At 46.5% G+C, this 21,375-nt stretch overlaps 1 protein-coding gene across 1 annotated transcript in view; it reads right to left on the bottom strand.

Annotated features, from left to right (window-relative positions):
- EIF4G3 (eukaryotic translation initiation factor 4 gamma, 3) overlaps window positions 1-21,375 on the bottom strand; it is a 77,542-nt gene that overhangs the window by 10,025 nt on the left and 46,142 nt on the right. Inside the window, exons 15-26 of the mRNA XM_009707900.1 lie at window positions 16,374-16,544; window positions 15,165-15,362; window positions 14,301-14,447; window positions 13,772-14,008; window positions 11,382-11,486; window positions 9,504-9,636; window positions 8,274-8,368; window positions 6,568-6,661; window positions 6,192-6,309; window positions 4,718-4,941; window positions 3,476-3,591; window positions 1,216-1,388 (exon numbers count right to left, since the gene is read on the bottom strand). Coding sequence (XP_009706202.1) covers window positions 1,216-1,388; window positions 3,476-3,591; window positions 4,718-4,941; window positions 6,192-6,309; window positions 6,568-6,661; window positions 8,274-8,368; window positions 9,504-9,636; window positions 11,382-11,486; window positions 13,772-14,008; window positions 14,301-14,447; window positions 15,165-15,362; window positions 16,374-16,544 — 1,811 coding nt within the window. The remainder of the gene's footprint in view (window positions 1-1,215; window positions 1,389-3,475; window positions 3,592-4,717; window positions 4,942-6,191; window positions 6,310-6,567; window positions 6,662-8,273; window positions 8,369-9,503; window positions 9,637-11,381; window positions 11,487-13,771; window positions 14,009-14,300; window positions 14,448-15,164; window positions 15,363-16,373; window positions 16,545-21,375) is intronic.

The following is a 21,375-nucleotide window of genomic DNA, read 5'->3' as shown; positions in this document are numbered from 1 at the left end:
TGCTGAACACCACTTGCCCTTTCATCATCTTCAGGAGCTGTTTTGTTTTGTTATGTCACATTCAGACCGCACATCCCACTATTTCATCAAGATCCTACTTATTTGGCATCACAACCACTTACCCACACTCCAGGAAACACAGGAACGGCTTTAATCACAATCCATTATGGAAATGTATCACTTCAAACGAGTTGTTTTGACCATCAGTGACTGTGCGGACACAGACAAGAGTACTCCCTGTGGATATGTATTTTTTTACTGCTGTTCCATAAGGTTTTGAACTGAGGATGCATAAACTTTTCCAGTGAGCTGCTGGATTGCATCACAATGAAATTTGCTGCCGGACATGGATGGAGGGAGATCACCATCGGAGCGGTCAGCAGTACCACGACAAGACACGATTCAAACAAAAGCAGCAAGACGGAACTAACTACCCAGAAACTCAGTAGCTCAAAGTCTTATTTCATCTGCTCGTTCGCTGGCTGCTTTTCGTGGCTATCCCTGTTTTAATCCTCCTGCTCCAAGCCCCAGCGAGGACTGAGCGGTGCCAGGGACCTCCCTGGGAACATGGATTATTTTACGACCGGACACCAGTTCAAATCCAGGCTGGGAACACAAAACCCAGAGAGCTGAAGCGAACCAGCAGCTGAAACTCAGATCTCTTGAGGAAGGTCTAACCCATCTGATACCGCATCTGGCGCATGTTCTCCTTCTCAGCCCCCTGAGGACACTTCCACTCCTTAAAGTTGAGTTCTCCTGAGAAATGGCATCGTATGGGTGAAGCCAGAGTGGCTGCGGTTCTGTGGATGCACAGGACTTCAGGCTACACAGCTTCCAGGCATTAATGTCGCGTGAAGATTTTTGACTTCTTCTTCCTCTTTTAATCATCTTCAGTGATTTGCCAAAAGGCAAACATTGACAAATGCATCACAAAACAGAAATCTAAACACACACGTTTAAATAGACACCTACATGTTTCCTTAAACACCTATATAAATACGAATAAACATTCACTAAAGCAGCTGAAATACTTAAAAGTATATTACAGTAATTGTATTACTTATAAATGCACCGAGGTGAAAATACTCCTTCAAAACGGATGCATGGAGAAGGCAGGATACCAAAGCGAGGCGGGAAATCATTCCTCTCCAACACAGTGTTCATTCGCAACAAATGCTGAAGAAAAGCATCCGTTTCTATGTGCAGAATACAAACCCCTTGAAGAAATCCTGCTTGCTCAGCTTTCCCGACTGCACCAACTGATGTAATAACTGGCCCATGTGATCCCTGGTGATCTGACTCCTCTCGAGCGTCGACTCCACTCCCACTCGCACAAAGACAGGCAGCAGATTCTGGGCGCTCAGCTCCTCCACGCACTGCATTGCTTCCTGTTCAAACAACACACAGGATCACTTGCCTGAACTGAAAACATCAACAAACGGGGCAGAAGAATATTTTCTACTATAACATAGATGGGTTTTTTTGTCGGAAATGAGTTATTTAGTGAAGCTGCCAGGCAAAGGTGCTGAACTGGGCTGTGGAACCTCATCACAAGTCACCACTGAGATAGCAATTGAAGATGGTAATAATAATAATAAAAAAATAGAGATGAGAATTTCTTCTGGATGCCACAAAAATGCCTATTATTTCATCAAATATCAAGCCAAGTCAAAAAGAGGACATCAGGTTAGAGTCGTCACTGATCTGATCTGGCACCGAGATGCCGGTGTTACAAACCCACACCATACAAAGACACAGAAAACAGGTGGGGAGCATTTGGAGGAAAATTTCCTCTTTATAAACCTTCTCCCTTCTGGCACGCGTGTTTTGTAACCCAACCAAATAAACCACTCTTAAATATAGACTTTCAGAGTAGCACTCAATGTCACACTTCAAAAATCTCCACTGTCATCAGCAAAGATCTTCCACTGACCTTGGAGGTTCAGCCCAACGGATCTCAACGGGCTTCCTGACTAAAGACATCTGCTCTTTGTCTGACGTTATGCCTTTAGTTATCAAGCCGGCAGCCCCAGATGCATTTCTGAAGGCCCCAAATGGATTTTTTTCTGCAGGTCACGAGCCTGGCGGTCCCAGACCGCATGCTCGGGTCAGAGCTCTTCTGTCAGACGTGCCTGGCGGATCCTGGTGTCTCCAGGACAGGCAGGTGAACACGCCGCTGGTCGGCCCCGCTGTCCCTGGATGCCAGCATACAGCTCAGCAGTTTTAATTTACAGTCAGGTTAAATTCTGAAGACTAAACTCCTGAGAAACGGCTATTCCTCTGCTACATACCACATGAACGCACTCATATATGCCCTTATTAATGTGGGTTGAAGCTGAATTAGTCACAAGCGTTGTTGCACGCTGCATTTGAAGAGCACTAAGAATTTACAGTTATCAAGTAACCCCCTAATGCAAACGCGCTGCCTCCATCTGAGGTGGTACTTTAACACCAGAGGTGCACTTGTCTAAGACAATTCAGCTCTATTTCCATCCAGCCATAAAAACCGCCGTTGTATTTGCAAGCAGAGAAGCTGAGGCAGCCCCTTAGCCCCAGACATCCAGGGGTTAGCCTTTCAAGTCTGTCGCAAAACCAAAAAGGACCGGAGATTCCTTTGTGAACCAGCCCCGCCGTCCCCGACTCCTCCTGCTGAGATCTGCCAGGCCAGCAAGCTGGGGGACACGGCAAATCAAAGTGTATTTTTCTTCCTCCAAGCCAGGATTTAATAATTTCTCCTTATAACTAGATGTGAACCCAAAACAATCCATCACAAGAATATTCCACTTTCCGGTTTTAATTGGAAGGCCTATGAAGTGAAAGCAGCAGCTCTGCTTTTAGGGTGCCAAACCAGGAGCTCCCTAGTGCTGCCACTTCAAACTTGGCAGGTTTTCAAAATTTACTTCAGCAAAAGATCAAACCAATCAAGCTTCACAGCCAACCTAACACTTCTTGCAAACTCCCTGGACAAGCTAAAAATCCATTTACAAGGGAAACAAAATTTCAACCTTTAACTAGGAAGTGATGACAGCTGCTCAGTAATTTTCAATGTTTATTAAAAATACTCTGGAGTGGTTTGTTCAATATTTAGTATTGCTTTATCTGCCTCCGGATCAGAACAGCACATACTTTGATAACTGAATGAAAACCTCCATTTATTTTCCCACTAGCTTTTCTGCTTCCAAAATTGCTGTTACTATGGAGCTGCTCAGTGATTCATGACAGATACACATACATCTTGCTACTTAAAACACAGAAGCTGAGCTATTTTTCCTATTACTAGTAGGGCAGAAAACAAGTTTGGGAGACAACTGTCCTAAAAACACTCACGGAGCTGCTGCTGCCCAAATTTTGACAGCCCCCTCCATTTCTGTTACCTCTGTGCGAGGTGGGCGCTTACAAAGACACTGTTCCTGGAGAGAAAACATACTCCAGTCCCACAGACCTCTCTGCTAAGTGAGGTTTTCATTGTGCTTACCTTAAAATCATTAATATGCAAGAACTCATCAATGATAGATTTGCATTTTCTCTCTATTTCCTCCTCTGACAGCAAAGGCTTTTCTTGCGCTGGAGCTGGGGGAGCTTCTGGCTTGGCTGGGAGAAATACAAGAAAAAAAACCAACCACATTTGGAAAAGGAAAACCAGCAGCATTTTCATAGATGACATTCTGAAAACAGAAGTCACGGGAGCAGAGTCTCTTCCCTGTCCCATCATCAGGCACAGGTCACTGCTTGCTCGGCTACATTTCCCCCATATGAACTTCCAATATTTCCGTAAATCAGCCTTCTCGTACAAACACAGCTGGCAGTGACACAGGTTGCAACACCTTCAAAGCTCTCCTTCACTATTAAATAATTAAACTTTGAGCTGTTAAAGCATCCTGCAAATTTAAAACATGCTGACTGCCATGGGCAGCAGCCCAAAGCAATCTCCTGATCACAGCCCCAAACCCCTGGTCCCCAGGATGTCCTTTACAAGCCCCAAAGCTTCAAGACCAGCGTGTGCTGCACCATGGCAGCCGAGATGTATTCCTCCCTGGAGCAGTTTCTAGATGTTTCCCAGGGAAGGAGCAAAACGCTGTACTTATCGCGAAGGTTCTGTCCCCAGGGAACATCGCCATAAATGTCCTCAATATTTTCTCACTAACAAATCAGCTCAAGCTGGCAGGAGCAAAAAGCGGGAGCAGCAGCACCGACGAGGTGACAAACCACCCCAGTGGGTGCTAACACCACACTGCACCGAGACCCAGCAACAACGCAGCGCCATGAAGACCCTATGCATGGTCTGTCCCGGACCCAGATCACTGCTCTGGCCCTGGGAAATGTTTGGAAAGGGTAGACACGGCTTTACTGGGCACCGAAGAAGCAGTTCTGCAGAACTGACACTGATTCTGGGGACTTTGGGCCCAGAAACCAGTGGCAACGGTGACAGGATAAGAGCAGACAAGACAACGGCGGGGACTGGTGTTTTGCTGCACCTCCAGCTTTTCAACCCTGATGAATCCCGAGCAGGAGTTGGTGAGAGGAGATGACACCACGGCCTGTATGAATCAGTTGTGTTACAAATCTTGGGGAGGCAATCACAGCTTGACGACGCATCACTGCGGGCCAAACAGCCACACCGCTGCACAGAAATCTGTCACTTCTTCTGACAGATTTTTTTCCCTTGCGCCTTTTCACACATTCAGCAAGATTCCCCAAGCACGGAAGAGCCGCTTACCAGATTCCTTGGCTTTGTTCCTCTCCGCCTCTGTGCTGTTTCTGTCCATCTCCATGCCGCCTGTTAACTGCTTCACCGTCTCCAGCATCTCCCTCCGCTGCTCCTCTTGTGCCTGGTTGTCGAGCAGCAGCTCTTTACTGCTGCTGCCCCGTAGGAAGGTGTTGGGACGGGAGAGGGAAGGTGGGAGAGGTTTGTCGTTCTTCTCCCTGCCCGTGCTCCCACGACTGCGGAACAAAACCACATGTGCTTAAAGGTTGCGGTTCAAGTAACCCCTGCTCGCGGTGCTGGTCATGTTAGAAAAGATACTGGATAGCTTTATAGTAACTGCAGGAAAACACCCACAACCCAAGCCCAGCAGAACTGTTGTCCCGAGTTTTTACAGCTGTAGCTACACAGAATATAATCAAAATTAAGTCTCAGAGGTGCACAAACGCAAATATCCATAGAGTGGACAGGCAGAGCTGACGCTTCCAAGAGAACACAAGGAAAAGCAATAAAGTCCTTAGAGCACCCATTTTGTATGTAGAATGGTGAATTTTATAACGTAAAGGCACTGTTTTACTGTGAAACAGTGTGAGCGGTGTAATTTTTACCCATTTATTGAAAAATAGCTTCCAAATAGTGAAGGCTATCAGCAACAGGTGGCAAGGATCTGTCCTATTAATTACTGTGTTAATGAGCAAGATGGGCAAAATGATACCAAAATGGAGTAATTTCCAGGTAAGCCAGAGTTTTAGGTGAAATAGGAAGGAAAACATCAGAGAGACAAGCCCAAGAAAACAGTTCAGCAGCTCCTGTGTACTGGAAGGAAGAAGCAGTGACATTTTAAATGAACTGTACATTTATAAACCATGTCTAGAGTTAATGAATTATTGAGGGTTAATACACGTTTCATGCTACAAGCTGGAGTGGCTGTAGCCCCGATGAAATGGGCGTGTGCGAGGGCACTGCACAGCCTTATGCACGCATCGTGCGATGCGGAAGCACAGGCAGGTTCGGTCACCCCTCATGGGACCGGTCGGACACAGCCAGAGCCTTTGAAGAGCCCCGCTACATTTCTGCAAGGTTTTAGGCATGTTTTTCTGGATAAACAAACCTACTGACCCAGCTGAATCCACGACCATTGAATCCAATCTACATACCTATTTATTACAACATTTTATCTGAAGAGTTTTTAACCTGTTACAAACTACCAGCAAATGCATCTTTTAGAAAAAGGGTGACTGAAAAGTGGAAACGAAAACATTCACTGTAATGGCTCTAAAAATTAATACCACCTGTCTCTCCTATGGTATTATAAAAGATGCATGTGTTTTAAGTTAGCTCGAAGTACACAGCAGGGCAAAAAACCCCAGCCATTCCTGGAAACTCAATGAAATTCTCTTCTTTCTGTGTGCTGGCAACTAGAGCAGCAAGTGTAAAGTGCAGGCGTACAGACAGCGGGAGGGAAAACCATCGGCGGACTGAAGCTTACCTAGTTAAGGCCCTGCGAGAATCTAAGTCTGAGGATGCGGATGAGGCAGATACAGATGAGACTGGAGGCTGCAGTGCAGAAAATCTGTTCAAACTAGTGGCACTTGGTCGTAAGGGGTCTGGGAGATTGTAAAGACAAGACAGAGAAAGGCGACAACAAGGTCAGTAACCGTCAACACCTTGGCATCACAAAACCGTTTAAGCAATAGCTGTTTTCAGAGCGATGGGGAGGGAGAGAGCTGAAGGGAAAAGGCTGGTCCTGCCCCATGTTAACCCTGCTTGCCAAGCGGTCACAGAGACGAGCATTGCCACCCAAATCCGCTCTTGGCAAGGACGGCCGGTAGCACAGCAGGGGGTGAGGACTCGTCCTGACTTACCCATCTCGCTTGCCTTTGCTCCACCACTGCTGCCCTTTCCCCAGCTGCCCAACTGGGCTTTAGGCACAAGCTGAATCTTCTCATCTATTGTGGGCTGTGGAACACATCAAGAAATACCGTTACAAGGGCAAATTGTACATCTTATTTAGAAATGGGGTATTTTTTGGCAACAATCCTGTCTTGTGAATACCAAAGTGCACTGTAACACGTTTTTGGAAGAGAGCGCCAGACACAGAGGATGCACGATAAACAGCCTCTTCCAAGGTGTCAGGGAACAACGTTCACAATGACCAGGAGCTGCTTTTTATTGGGAACTCTGAAGCTCAGTAAGGAGGAAAAAGCACAGTCTATCAGTGCTTGAAAGATATTCAGTTTGTTTGCGACGAGTACAACAGTTTTGCTGTCCACTCCACCTACCAGTCATGGCTTTGGGGGGAATCTGCACGGTAACAAACAGAATTCAGAAGGCGAAGAACGACAATAGGTTGCAGAACTCGTAGGGAAAAAGTAGTGTCTGACAAGAAGAGAACATTGATTTTACAATGCTCAGTAGGTGAATTTATCGACAAGGAGGTTGTGACCCCGCAGATCTCTTTGTACAAGCTCTTCTCTCCTTCCGACAACACAGCTGTTGTGGAGCTAGCTCTATTTGTACTGCATTTGTGCTAAACGGACTAGAAGGGCTTTTCCCAGATGAGCTGCAAGCCCAGACAAAAGCAGGCTGAATCCCTCCTGGTAATTAAGTTTTGGGGTCTGTTTTATGACTTTCACAAGGAACAAACCGAGTTTCACTTGCAGAAGGGCTGCAGTCTGTCCAGGTTCTGCTCTGCAGCTCTCCGAGCATCCAGGCACCGAGAGTAAAGTTCAGGGAGAGTGACATTAATTGGGACAAGGGAATGTCCAGGAATTGCCCTGATTTACGTGAAAGACGGAGCTCTTGGCAAGAAATCCCAAAGCTGTTCTGAAGATCATTAAAAAAGGGGAAATCTCCAAGCTTGCCTAACCTGCAGCCTGAAATAAATGTCCCAAAATCACCACTTTAATGGTGAAATAACAGGAAGATGCTCATCTAGAGGATGGGTGTGAAAGTTTACCACATACTGGGGGATGCAACTGCACCGCACACGAGTCCAGAAACACCGTGAAACCGGACACAGCTCTTCTCGTACCACTTGAACCTTTCAAGCCTGGAGTGCTGCCATCTGTGACCCGTCAGGAGCACTCTGTTTGCCAACTGAGTGTGGCATCCTCATTCTACTAAGAAGCAGCGTCAGAGTAGGGTCTTGAGGACTTGGGGCAGCAAAGGACTTCTACCAGACAGGTGTTTGAGACCCCCTCTGTACAGCCAAGCAATGTGCTGCATCACCATCACACACGATACCTTGTCTCACATTTTCTTTTCATCATTTAATAAAATGCAGATTTTCCAACTAAGAGAACTCTGGGTCACTAAAAGGGCACTACGAACCTGAGAAAAAGTGTATGCATACTCCTTTCCCTCAGAACAAACAAAATAGGAACATTCAGAAGACAATGGAGTCTTCCTTTGTGCTTTATGCACAGTATTAACTCTGGGGATTTAAAATGTCCCAACCCCCAAGTTTTGACCTCTAAACACCATATTGGTCTTTCCTAGACAGACAGACACAATAAGGTAAGACCTCAGCAATTTTGTTGCTCTGAACGAGTCTTGTGCTGGCACCTACCTTGGTGATTTTAAGGAACTTGGTGGGGTCCAGCACTCTGCTGTTCTTTGCCCCCTGCACAGTGTTCCAACCGCCTTCATCGACCCGCTGGACACCTGCCAGACAAACACAACCGCCCTTAGCTCACCCCTGCTGCTCCAGCTGCACCCGGGGAGAACGCAGGCATTGTCTCCAAGTTCAACAGGAGGAGGAAAAGGTGGTGGCATGTTTCTGCTAAGCCTCAGCACAATTCTCTGCAGAAATCACGTCTTTTGGAGTGCTTCTTCAGACTAAGATTACGTAACTAGCTTGCCTGACTTTATTATTCTAAAATAGCCTTGACATAGAAGATCTTATTATTTTCAAGGGCTGTTTTTGGTAGTGATTCTTCCTGGTTAGATTTCTCAGCGTATGTTCTTGCGACCTGGATATGGCTGCGCACACTGTGCATTCACAAGCTCACAAAAGGAGCAGAGGACGTGCCTTTGCTAACCCAAAGCTGCATTTGTGGCACAGATTTCAGTAGCGCTAGGCTAGTCTAGGAGCAGAACCATTCAAGCGTCCCAGCTTCCTTACTTTCTCCGGATGCCGGTTTTAGGACAAGTAAAACAAAGTCTATGTGTATTTTCTTTATGCCCTGTTTTCACGGCACTTCCATTTGACAATGCGTAGTATTAAAGAATCCCAAAGATGACTTTCTCCTTGCCCTGCTCTGTCCCAGTCTTCATTTTCCCAGTCACTCCAAATTCATCTTCAGGTAGTGCCAGCCTGAAGGGCTGGCAGAAATTTAAGGTAACACCAAGACACTTTCTCCTGCCGAGTTAACACCTCACAACTTTAACAGCTAAAGACAACACCGTTACTCCTGAATTGAGATGCTATTCTCTTGACATTAGATTCTGCTGTATGCAAGAATGGATGACAAATCTGACTCCTATGTAGTAACTTGTTATAACAGATTTCTGGCAGCCTGTCACAAAATCAAGTATGGTTTGCATGAGTGCGAAACTTAATCACTATTGGCCTGTGATTGTTTATTTTTACCCAAGGGATTTGCCCCCAAAAGATCCATACAGCCTATCCATGGCAAGTCTGCTCCTTCTCCAGCCTCAGCCATAATCAGGCCCCAATTCCCTTTGCTCATTACACTTAGGGGAAAAAAAATAGATTTTTTTTCTCTTTTCTGTGAGATTCTATGGTCACTGGATGTGAAATGAATGAAACAAGCAGCCAGCTTGGCTTTTACTTTACCTGGTCTCCTCTTCTCTTTGGTCATGAGTTGTTGGACCTTTCTTTGTTCTTCTTGCTCTTCAATCTTGGCTTCTTTATGGATCTGCTCGATGGTCTTCGGGCCCTGGTCTGCTCTCCGAGACACCCAGTTGCACTAGGAGAGAAGCAAATGTGTGCTCAGAGATGCTTCCAGTGGAGCATCGTAAACCGGGTATTTTCAAACGTGAAAGCGAATGAGGCCTAATCCTCCCACCCTTGTAACGTCCTAGAGGGGCTGCTCCCAGAGGGACTGGGGAAAATTTTGTGGAGCTGGGTCACGTTGTGGACATGGTTATCCCAGCACCACGGGTCAAAGCTGTGTACTCTGGTATACAGACCGAGGTACATGTTTTGGTGGAGAATGGAGGCCGCAGTGAAGATCTAACTTTGGAGAGGCGTGACTGAATTAAAGACATTTTAAGCCTCGGCATTCCCAGCTTTCCAGTCTTTCTAGGTTCAGAGGAAAGAGAAGGACTAGAGGGAGGTTGCTGTCACTCTCTATCCATTTATTACTGACACTGTTCATCGGAGCCCTTCCTCCAAGCTTAAGGGAAAAAATGAAACCCTGGAAAATAAAGCAGCAAGAAGCGACTGCATTTTATCTGGAGATGGTGCTTTGCCACTCCAGGGATCATGATGGCTGAGACAGGAATCCTGCAGAGAGAGGCGGAGCTGTCTCTCCACAAAACATTTCCACTGCTTGATGTGTCTATTCAACCATACACTGCACAGATCCATCTATCCCCAGAATAACCAGACTGTCTCTTGATTTTGCTACAACCTCATTACATCTTTTGGGTTAATTATCTTTGTGTACCCTGCAGTCAAAACGGTGACTTCAGCCTCCACAAAACCCCAAACCAGCTTCAAAACAGCTATTTGAGGTATCAGTAAAACCCGCTCAGGACTTCAGTCAAGTGCTGTCTCGTGGCTAAAGCCATGCTGCTATCGGCACCTACACGGCTGCAATTACAGGTCCTGGGGAAGGTTTGTGCAACCCGCAGTCACATCTTCAACCGCACGGTGCAGAGACACCCTTTGCCGTACGAGACTCCAGCCTCAACGCCTCGGCTATGTTCAAAAGTACTGCTGGATTACCAGGTGGGCAGGTCTCCGTCCGCACTGCGTGCGCACTGGTCTGCACCAAGTTATCTCCTACCCGTCATTCTTGGGGCTTAGTGTGGAGCCACCATCATCACGCTCTGATGGAGCGCAGACTCCATTTGCTTTTGTCTGCACTACGTGGCCAGTAAACAGCGAGCAGATGCCCGGTTGTGCCAGCAGTACAAGTTAATATAGGACCATCTTTCAACAAAATCCATACTGCCATGAAAAAGAGCCCTCGGTTTTTACAGCCACGCTAACCGGTCCCCCTCACTTGTGGGTTACACATCTCAGAGCGCTTCAGTCCCGTCAGCACAAGCGTGTGCTGGCAGGACACAGTTACACCCAGAGTGCATGGAAACAAAGACAGGAAAGCAGTGCGACCGACACAGACAAGCACAGCGGATGCTGTGGGGAAAAAAAGAAAAACAAAACCTCTCCTGTGTAAAGAGCTCCGGTGTGTCTGCTGCAATGGGCTGGACCAGCGGCACGAGAGGCCAGTGTGGGCACACGTCTAACATCAAGCAGAACTAAAACACCCGACACAAGCAGTCTACCAACCTCGGCCTTCACTAAGGCAAAATGGAGAGGTTTCTTGTCTTTAAACAGCCAGACTTTCGGGATAAGGGGCTCAGATCTCCCCCTAACATCTGACCTTTGCTGTCAATACTATGAATCCCTGCTCTTGCATGAGAGCTCTTCCAGCCCGGACGCGAAAGGGAACATGCTCTTTTACTTACTTGAGTTGGTACCTACCAGCCTTAGGTCTATTACATCCTGAAGCATGAACCGAATCCTTGAAGATGTTTTCCTCTCTTTCACAATCTTCTCCATCTGATTAAAGTACTGGTCCATGCGAGGCTACACAAGAGAAACATCATCATCAGTGTGTCTTGCAAGAAAGTGAAAATACTCCCTCAGGTGAGGAGTCAGTGGGTTCTGCATTACAGCGTTTCTGTGCCAGAAACACATCTGGGGACCCAGAACTGCTCTCCAGAGGAGTAACTGTTGGGTCTCGTACGCTTCCCCCAGGTGGGATGTGAGTGTGCACAGTGCAGGATGTGCAAGAAGTGAGGCACAAGTCTGTGGGCACCTCCTTCGTTTAACACATGCTCTCTGTGCGTTTTTAATTACTCAAATAATCTACACCCTCTGCATGTACATAATAAACTTGCCACTCATTAAAAAAGACCCAAACCAACAATGTGGGTTTTTTTTGTGGTATAGCTAAGCTGATCTACTGGCTAGCTGCCACCAAAAAGTGGAGTCCTGCTCTACTTTGGAGCTCCTCCTTTTCCTATCAGCATGTGTGCTCACCTCAGCCCAGGAAAAACTGGCTCAGGAAACTAAACGGGCACAAAACTAACCCCGCACACATCACTTTGATGTTTTACCTCCCTGAGCCCTCTCAGCCAGGGTCAGGCAAGAGCAGCAGGGGCAGAAGCACTGCTTCTCTCAGCAAGAAGCTGTTCAACAGGCTCAGCTGTAGTATGAAATCCCACAAGCTCCTTTTCATCCGAAAAGTCGCGATGTGATGGAATCCAAATCAGTTTGCGCTAAGACACACAATGGTATCATTAAAGAAGACTCTGTTAGGTCTAACTTTGACTTGCCAGGGTCCAAAAAGCCTTCTTCCCCAAAATGGGGGCTCTGGCTGTTTTAAACAAAAAGTTTCAGGGCAGTTTTATAAAATGTTTCCTACCCTCTTCACTAAAAACTAGCTAACCGCTTTTCCTTATACTTAAACAAACAAGAAAAACCCTATTAAAATTTGGTTCTGGCCTTGCCTTGGAAAGTTTCAGCTCTGAGAGCAAATGTTTCCAAAGTTAGGAATGAGGGAGAAAATATTTAAAATGGACTTTGTCCAGAAGCTTTAATTATAACTATCACTAACACTTCAGCTTCAATAAAAACACATAATAGAAAGTCTACCCCATTAACTGAGAATAAATAAAGGATTCTCACTCAATCTTGATAGAAATAACAAATCACAAAGACACTACAGGGGCAGCTTCTCACAACAGGTAACACAACATCTGCAAGCATTTTCCTGCTGCGTGCACGCTCCGAGCTACACGGTGCCACAGCTCGAGGTTGCAGAACCAGCCAGTGCACCAAAATGTTGGCTTTTACACTGTTTTCATGCTCACAAAGACCAACCCAGAATCCAGGACTCATCCAGCTTGACCCCAGCTACGGCTAAGAAGTCAGACCCTGTTTTCTTCCCAAAGCACGTGGAGAAATTTAATCCCTGCTTCTGGCACTTTCAAATCTGCATCAATAACGCACACGCTGTTGCGTTAACAGCGTCGGGTATTAGTGGTAAAATATGCTGTTTTGGTCAATGCTCTGCAAAACAGCTTGGGAAACTGTTTCCCCATAAGGATCAGGACTGATCTGCCGTGATCCCTGCAATCCAGTGCACTATAAGGGAACTCCCTTCCCCGAGCAGCTGAAAACAGCTCAGTTCATTTCCAGAGCTGAGTCTGACTGACTTCTGGCAAAACCCTCGGATACTTTTTCACCCCAAGCCTGGCTTTTGTGAAGGAGCAGCAGATTGTCTGTGCCAAGAGAAGCTCATCCAGTGCTTAACGCCCCGTGCTCCATATACGTTTGTTGGAAAATCGGGAGGAGGATGCTGGAGCGCTGCAGTTGCAAAAGAGCTGCTTCATTCCAGCACAGCTGGAGATGATGATGACACAAAATAAATGCATCCACCACGGTTCAGGTGGGGTGGGAGTTTAGGCCAGTTAATGAGGGGGTTTTTTAGATTTAACCCAAACAACACATTAAGTGGCAGATTTTGTAGGTTACATAAACCTTCAACGGTACAGAAACAACTCTAAATATTAATGTTTTGGAAACTACAAGATAAGAGGTACATTCTATCTGGAAAAAGTAAATGTTGAGCATTTCTAGATTGTGTGTGTGGATGGAATATCTGGAAACAACAATGCTGAAAATGATACTGAATCTTTTACAGACAAGACGAAACATCCACAGAAGAGCGGATGATTTCCTCATGCTGTACAGAAATTCCTGAAGAAAAAAGGAATTTCAAGTAAGTCCTCAAATAAAAACACCTCACACCCATTTTTCCTTCCCTGCCCAGAAGGCCTCATCTCTCACTCCTGGTCCTGCCCTACCTTTGCTTTCTCAAAGTCCAGGTCCTTGCCAATGGTAGTTAGCAGGCGGCAAAGGCACTCGAGGGACTCCTCATCGTGGTTTTTCAACAGCTTTACCACGCAGTCATGCATGATAGCCTCTGTCAGCATTTTTAGTTTGAAAAGCTCGCCAATGAATTTTATATTCCCAATGGATCTCCGTCGGGCTTTGTCCTTGGCCTCTTCCAGCTCGTCATGGAGCCGTGTCTTCTCCTCTGGCTGTGAAACGGAAAAACAGCTCTAAAAAAACATGTCCACAGGGCATAGAACTCTTCAAAAGATCCAGTTTTACGTTTATAGTTGCTGTTGTCCCTGTTTACTCTTTTTCTGCTGAAAATTAAAGAGAGGCTGGTATAAACCCGCTAATCAAAGCAAGTATTTTTATTATACCCAGCCACGGTGACAGAATGAAACTCTCAACTCCAAAATTCCCCCCAAATCGACTGCCATCTTCAAAAGAGATCATTTTCAGAGGGAGCTCTAAGAATTTCTGGGGAAAAATACCACTTACAGTGGTAGCAGCTTCAAGTTCTTTCTGCTTCTTTTCAAAGACGTCATCGTCAGCCTTGTCCTTTTCAAATTCCTTCTGGCAGCGATTTAACAGCAACTTGCGGAAATTTACTGTGCTCCCAGGTTTGTCTGCCATGGGCACCTTCAGCTGTAGGAGAAGGAAGAAAAACATCAGCAGAAAAACGGCTAAACGCTACGTACGAGCGAGGTTTCCTATAAGCCATCCATTACATTTCATCATGCACTTCATATTCAGCAACGCAAGTCTGGAAGGCTACGACAGTTAAGCATCACCTCATGATTTCCAGCAGAGTTTTACATTTCATATGTAAAGCCACACTCAAAACTTGGCTGACACCCCCTCCGCCCCGAGACAGATTACATTTCCATTCACAGGATCCTTTAAAAAGACACACGGCTTAAAAACACTCTTGTTATGTGCTGAAGACTCTGGAGCCGTGCTCCTTCGTTGCATGTCATAAAGGTTTAGGGGCAGAAGGGGGTTATTCTGTCCCAAATTCACCACGTGAAAGCTAGCTGTCCGAAGCTTGGCACCTTGGGCTCCCCTTTGAAATGAGAAACTGAACTTCCCAAAAGTGACCCATTGCATCTTGTGACCAGGCAGAGCGAACTGTCCTCAACTCCAGACAACACATCACTCCAAGCAAAGCCCTCTGCCTCCAGGCATGGCCAACAGACGGAGAAGAAAAAATCCGTCATGTAAATTATTTTTATTTACATTCAGAAACTAACATTTAACTCTGCTCTTGCCACGTTTATGTTACTGCCAACCAGTTCATGGGGATAATGTGCTGAGCACTCACTCGTGCAGAGGAATTTCCCATTTGACTTTGGTGGCTCTTACCGTTACGAGACATCTGCACATGTTGGCGTACGCCACCGAGAAGCTGGGTTCATCGATAGCCTTCTCAAAGACCAGGTCGATGACTCCTTTCAGCCTCTCTTCTGTATCTACTGTCAGGTCTGTCACTTGCTTCATGAGCTGATTGAACATCTGGGGCGTCAGTTTGTTCAAGATGCTTCGTACCTTGCGGAACAGCTCCTAAATGACAGAAAAACTCTAAGTTTAAGCACAAATCGAACAGGTGGCTATCAAGAACGAGCTAGGATGCATCTTGAAGGTGAATGGAGAAGATGTCCTATAGGAAACTGTAGGAGGTTGAGTTACACACAGACGTACATTCATGCACAGTTCAGCTCCAGTTCTAACTCAGCTACCGGCTACCAAAGACCACAGCTGCGGGGCAGGATTTCTGGAAATGCCCAAGTGCTTTTTCCAAGTGCGACAGAGGCACAAAGCCCTTGCTGTCACCCAACTGGAATATTCTTCTTGATATCAATTTAGCCATGAGATATAAATCATCAGGGAGTGGCTGCCTTCTCCTCCAACCAGAGGTAATCAACTTCTATATTTATTTTAAGGCTTTTTTTTTTTCCCTATCCAGAATGATAATTAGGTCAACAACGCTGCCGTTAGCCCTGAGAACAGAATTCCAGTGTCCTTCAAGACCATCCCAACTTACCCTACAAATTACAAGTTTGACCACCAGGCAAACACCTCTGCCCAGAGTGGCTGCCCCACGACGGAGAGGAGGAGGAGAAAGACACAGAGAAAGCTTCAGAGACGGCGCTGTTGGACTGGGCAGGAGGAACGGAGGGAATTTTACAGAGGAACCTCAGTCTTGCTGAGGTTCAGGGCAGAAATGTAGTCTATGAAGGGATGAAAAGCAAGTTCTGTGCTGGAAGTCTGAGGTTGTTTGCTTTAGAATGGAGACAGAAATATTCTAGTAAAATAGCATAGAAAAAACAATCCAGGAAGAGAGGTAGTAGGTTGTCTGGTGTTCCCTATTTAGATTCGCTTAATATACAGGATTGCCATTTAAACTCCAGGTCAAGAATAAATGCATGAAAAAAATAATCAAGGTAGGGGAAAGCTGTGATTCAGACTGGAATTCATTGCCCTTTTTCACTTTCTTACACAACAGCTAAGGCAAATTACCATCCTCCTCCTTTTACAGACTGCTGTACCCTAAGTGCTCGCTAATGCTCTCACCTGGGTTTTGACATTTTCTGGGTCCTCAGTTTGGTTTTCTCTCTTCAGGCTTGGCTTCCAGGCGTTCTCTGCCTTCTTCAGGTGGACATCTTCCTTCACACACACAGTGATGATCTTCCTGGGCTCCCTCCTCTGGCCTGGCTGAGATCTCCTCGGTCCAACATTCAACAACTAGGACAAAAACATTCCTTGTTATATCCCCTTTTAAACTCACATCTCGATAAAACACTCCAGGGCGCACGCCAACACCCACTGATGGCAACACCGACAATCAGCAACTCCTAGGAGGACGCTGAGGACTCCCTCCGACCCAACACAGCGGTCCGGGTTGGTCAGAGGGAATATGAAGACACCAAACACATTTCTCTTGTGCAGCTTTTCCCGAAACAGATGAGGGATGACCACTGCCTACAGGCATTGGCAATGCTCTAGATGCTGCTTAAGCCCTGCAGAACTGAACCCGATTGACCCAAAACAGCCTCTGGGAAGCCAGAAACTGCGTAACCGTGACATCATAGCAAAGGTGTATTTAAGGATTACGTCAGTCCTTACAGGTGTATTTCAAGCGTGCCATCCCAAGCAATTAGATAATGATAAATTAGCAGCTCTGCTGAAAACATTAAGTTTTCATGGAGATTGCTTCAAACAGAGCCATTTTGAGACAGGAATTACATAAAACACATTGAATAGAGCATCAGGGCAGCTCCTGCCTTGTAGAAATATGGATCCTAACAGATGTGGGTCAAACTCTTTGTAGCTTCACAGAAGAAAGGGAAACACGGTAGTTCGAAACAGCATCGAGCGCCTCTCTGCAGTCCTGTGTCATGTGATGCTCCTCCTGGTCAAATCAGGTATGAAAACTGCCGAAACTGAGGAGTTTTTCATCCGTTATACAAATGACAGGGCACCCCCAAACTCCCTCTTCATCATCTGGGAGCTTCTGATTAAGGACTAAAGGTATCAAACGTTGTTGGTAGCTTATTCTTCCCCTGCACTCTTTCATATTTCTAAACTCATTTATTAGAAATGTCCAACCTCAATGTAAAAATTAGCGCAGCAACAAACTCCATTATCAAACCCCATTACTTTCCGCAGAATTAATCTCTTCAGTGGGCAGCAGGCAACCTCCACATGAAAGATGAGCCATTTAAAACATTCCTTTGTTCAACAAAGGGGTTCAGTGAGCATCAGATATGCAAAACCATCCCAGTTATTCCAACAGCTTCACTGAATACAGGAGGAACGTGCTCTTGGTGCCACTCCTGTCATATGTTAGCCCCACACCTCGTGAGCCAAAATCCTCCTTAAAGGCGAGAGCTTGTACCTGTGATTTGAACCGCTTGGCTTTGATGACATAAACATGTGCTGCCGATAAAAGCGAACAAACGTAACGACTGCCACTGCTGGAGTTCTCTTATGGGCTTCATTATGTGATAACAGCAACAGAATAAGATGTTGTCAAAAGACAACGACCTCATGCCATGACATGCTTCGTATGCCGAGGCGATGCATGGAAGCGGGCTACACGGTGTGGCAGGTTAGCCTGCTGGCCCACCGCCTACAAAGATCTGCGTTCAGATCCTGCTGGCGCGCACAGGAACAACCCATTCAAGCTTTTTTGGGCACACGCCGTAATTGTAATGCAACCACGCGAGTCGATCGCTCCTGAGAAATCAACAGTGCAATCAGCCAGCGAGAACGGGGAGCCTTGACCATGTTTTTATGTGTTAGATGCCTTCCTAAACCAGCTGTCAATCCCTCCCTATGACCCCTCTCTGCTCCCACCCGCAGCCCTCGATTGACATGGGCGTGATGCAGAAAAGCTTGCTTCGCAGCCCCGCGTTGAGACATCCACCTCTGGTTTTACGCAGTTTCACACAATTTGCTGCCCAGGTTCTAACCACGCTGCAAACGTATGGCCATGGAAAGAAGAAACTTCCCTCCAGCTGAAAAACCAGACAATAATGCAACCAAAAACTGACCGGTTTCAGCCACACACACTAGACCTCATCACACACCTCCTTGCCCACGGAAAGCTTGGTAACCAGAGCCAGACTGGCAGCGTGCCCTGAAAATCAAAACATTTGGGCTCATTTCCCCCAGGAAGACGAGCAAAGCCGAGGAGAGCTAACCTGCGGCCGCCCCATCTCTCTCGCGCAGAGGTCTGAAGGACCTTCCAACCGCAGCCGGGCCGTAACGCACGAGGACAGACCGCAGAGGCACGGCACTTCCTCGGGTCCGGGTCCGGGCAAAGCCGAAGCGTGGGCTCTGAGAGCAAACGCACGTCCCTAAAGGAGGTGACTACCTCCCTCGCAAAACCGATGGAAGCAACGAGCCCTTGTGAATCTCCTGAATATCAGCACGTTGCATGTCACAGCTGCCTCAAAACTGGCTGCCTTCAAGACCAGACCTTTAAGTGCGTTAATAGAACAAAGACTTTCATTAAGAGTGTATTTTTTTAGTATCTGTAAATAAACTTGGTTCAAACCGTTTGATTAGGTTTTAAAAGCAGTTAACAGAAGCCTCCTTCGAACGTATAATAAAATAATATACAGATCAAACTTTTAACAGAAAAAATCTGGAGATTTTGAGCTCCAAATTTACAAAGCAGCAAGTTAAAGAGGCACTTGAGCTCACGCCTGGCCTCCTTTCTGTAACCCAGTCCAAGTAAATAATAATGGTTCTGTAGCACCTGCGATTACAGCGCTACAGCGCTTGTACTGAAATAATATTTTCCACCAAAGGCACAGAGAAGTGCTTACCAGATGTTACCACATTAATCTGAATTACCTATCTTCTGGATGAAGAGGGGGAAAAAAGGAAAGCAGAAAGAAACAGGGACAAGCCCCTGCAGAGGAACCAAAAACTCACAGCAACACAGTACGACCTGGGGCTCTCCCTCACAGTCTGCCTCCACTCTTAGGACACAAGTCATGGCAACGTTTTAAAAACCATCCAAGAAATTATAGAAGTGCTTCTCCCTCTACAACAGACTTCAAAGGCAGAAGGTGAAACTGAGGTTAGATGCTAAAAGCGACTCTGCCTTCCAGGGAAGCTCAAGGACCGAGGCGACTCCGGTTTCCATCACCTCTCAGGAAGGATAAAAGCAGACGCATCCCACCCCAGCGCGTGGGGACGGATCAGTCCTCTCCAACCCTATTTCTCTGTGTTTGCATCTTGTTACCCGCTGCACTCATCTAACTTCATGTCTACATCAAAAAGCGTTCATTAGCTGTATTTTGTTCCTGTGTAATTACACCCCTTGTGCTGTTTGATGTGACATTTGTTAGTTCTAAAAACAGTCATACAACACGTTTAAGCGAAAAGAAGGAAATAAAGACAAAAGCCAAGAAGCAAAACAAAAGATTCTCAACGTGCCGAAAGCGTGTTAGCGCTGAGCTGCTCGACATTATTTTGAGGGCAAGGAATAGGCAGTGGGGTTTAATGGTTCATGGGCATGGCCTGTGCAGAGGTGGAATGACCGAGTGGACAGACAGCGTACACGCAGATTTTTGCCATGCTTTACGAGAAGATAACGTCTGACTTTGCTCGGGGCTGAAAACCCTCTCATCCTATAACCGCCAACGTCACAGGACGGCAGGGCTTGTTAAATAACGTTACCTTCCAACCCTCCTCGAGAAAAACGCAAAGAAAGGCTCTACTCTGTAAAGGCGCAAATGTAAGATGTATGTTATGTGCTGAATGCTCCAAATGAACGGGGTAAGCGGGACTTACCTTTTCTCCCCCTTTCCACAGGTCTGCAAAGTGCAGACCCCTCGCGGATCCCGCTCAGGCCAACGTCCCAGCATGCCCTCAGCTGGTGATGTCCCACCCACCACTGAAGACTGCCTAGAGGGGTACAATGCAAGTCTTGTTTCGTTTTTTTTTTAAACAATGTTGCACCTTTTTGTAAAGTTTTCTGCCAGTCGTTCTTTATCAACAGTGGGCGTTAGGGAAAAAGACAACTCTACAAAAAGGTGCAAAGACTTGGGGGGGAGAGGGGGGGATTTGGCTTACCCCTATCGGCAGGTTCCTCAATGGTGGGTGAGGCGAGACCAAGAGAGGGCATGCTTTGGGGGGGAACCGCACCGAGCCAGGGAAGGCAATCCAGGGTTGCTCTGCACTTTGCAGGCCTGCGGAAAGAGAAAGAGCGACAGGGACATTACTAAGATGCCGAGAGGCTCGGGACATTCAGCGCACGACAGCAGAGAAGGCGCCGGAGTACAACCTGCAAGTCCTAAATATAGGAAGCGATGTCCACCTCAAACAGCATCCAGGTTTCGGGACCTGGTGGTGCTCCAAGAGAAACCGTGACACCAAAGCTACTCCAAGACACGGACACGCACCCCAGAACCGAGGCACTGGCCACAAGAGTGCTCTCAAACCAGAAATATTACATCAACAACTCAAAATCGATGGGTTTGACGGCGAGCCTCCTGGAAATCTGCACACTTGGAAGTCAAGGTTATTAAGTGAACTCTTCTGAAACCAGTAGTTTTGAAAGAGAAATGATGGCTATGTCATTAGATGTGTCTAGACAGATACATTGGATGTACCTTGACAGACAGATGAAAAATCAATGATTGCACCCAACAGTGGCAGCCTCCATCCTCCAGCTGCAACTGTCTGGGCGGCACCGTGCTGGGAGGCACCCGCACCCCAAGAACGAGGGACGGCAAAGGCAAGAAGGAAGAATTCAGAGAGGGATTTCGGAGTTTGGGCAAAGCCAGACATGGGGAAAAGAAGAGGAGGTGAAAGGAAAGCAGAGGAGAAGGCAGGAAAACAAGCAATGAAGTGACCGAAGCAAAGCAACACGTGGAAGCATAGAGGAAGCAAGAATATACACAGGTGCTGTGTATATTCTTTATTTTTTGGTTAGTAAAATCTATTTGTTCTATTGGTGTGTTTTATAAAATAGACTCCTAAGATGACACAGTCCGATGCTGGGTTGTTGCACAAGAAACGTGCGTTTGCACACGTGCGACTGCCAGGTCCTCAGCAT

Source organism: Cariama cristata, unplaced genomic scaffold (assembly GCF_000690535.1).
Source record: "Cariama cristata isolate BGI_N322 unplaced genomic scaffold, ASM69053v1 scaffold11089, whole genome shotgun sequence".
Classification (NCBI taxonomy): Eukaryota; Metazoa; Chordata; class Aves; order Cariamiformes; family Cariamidae; genus Cariama; species Cariama cristata.
This window is presented reverse-complemented; position numbering and strand designations above follow the sequence as displayed.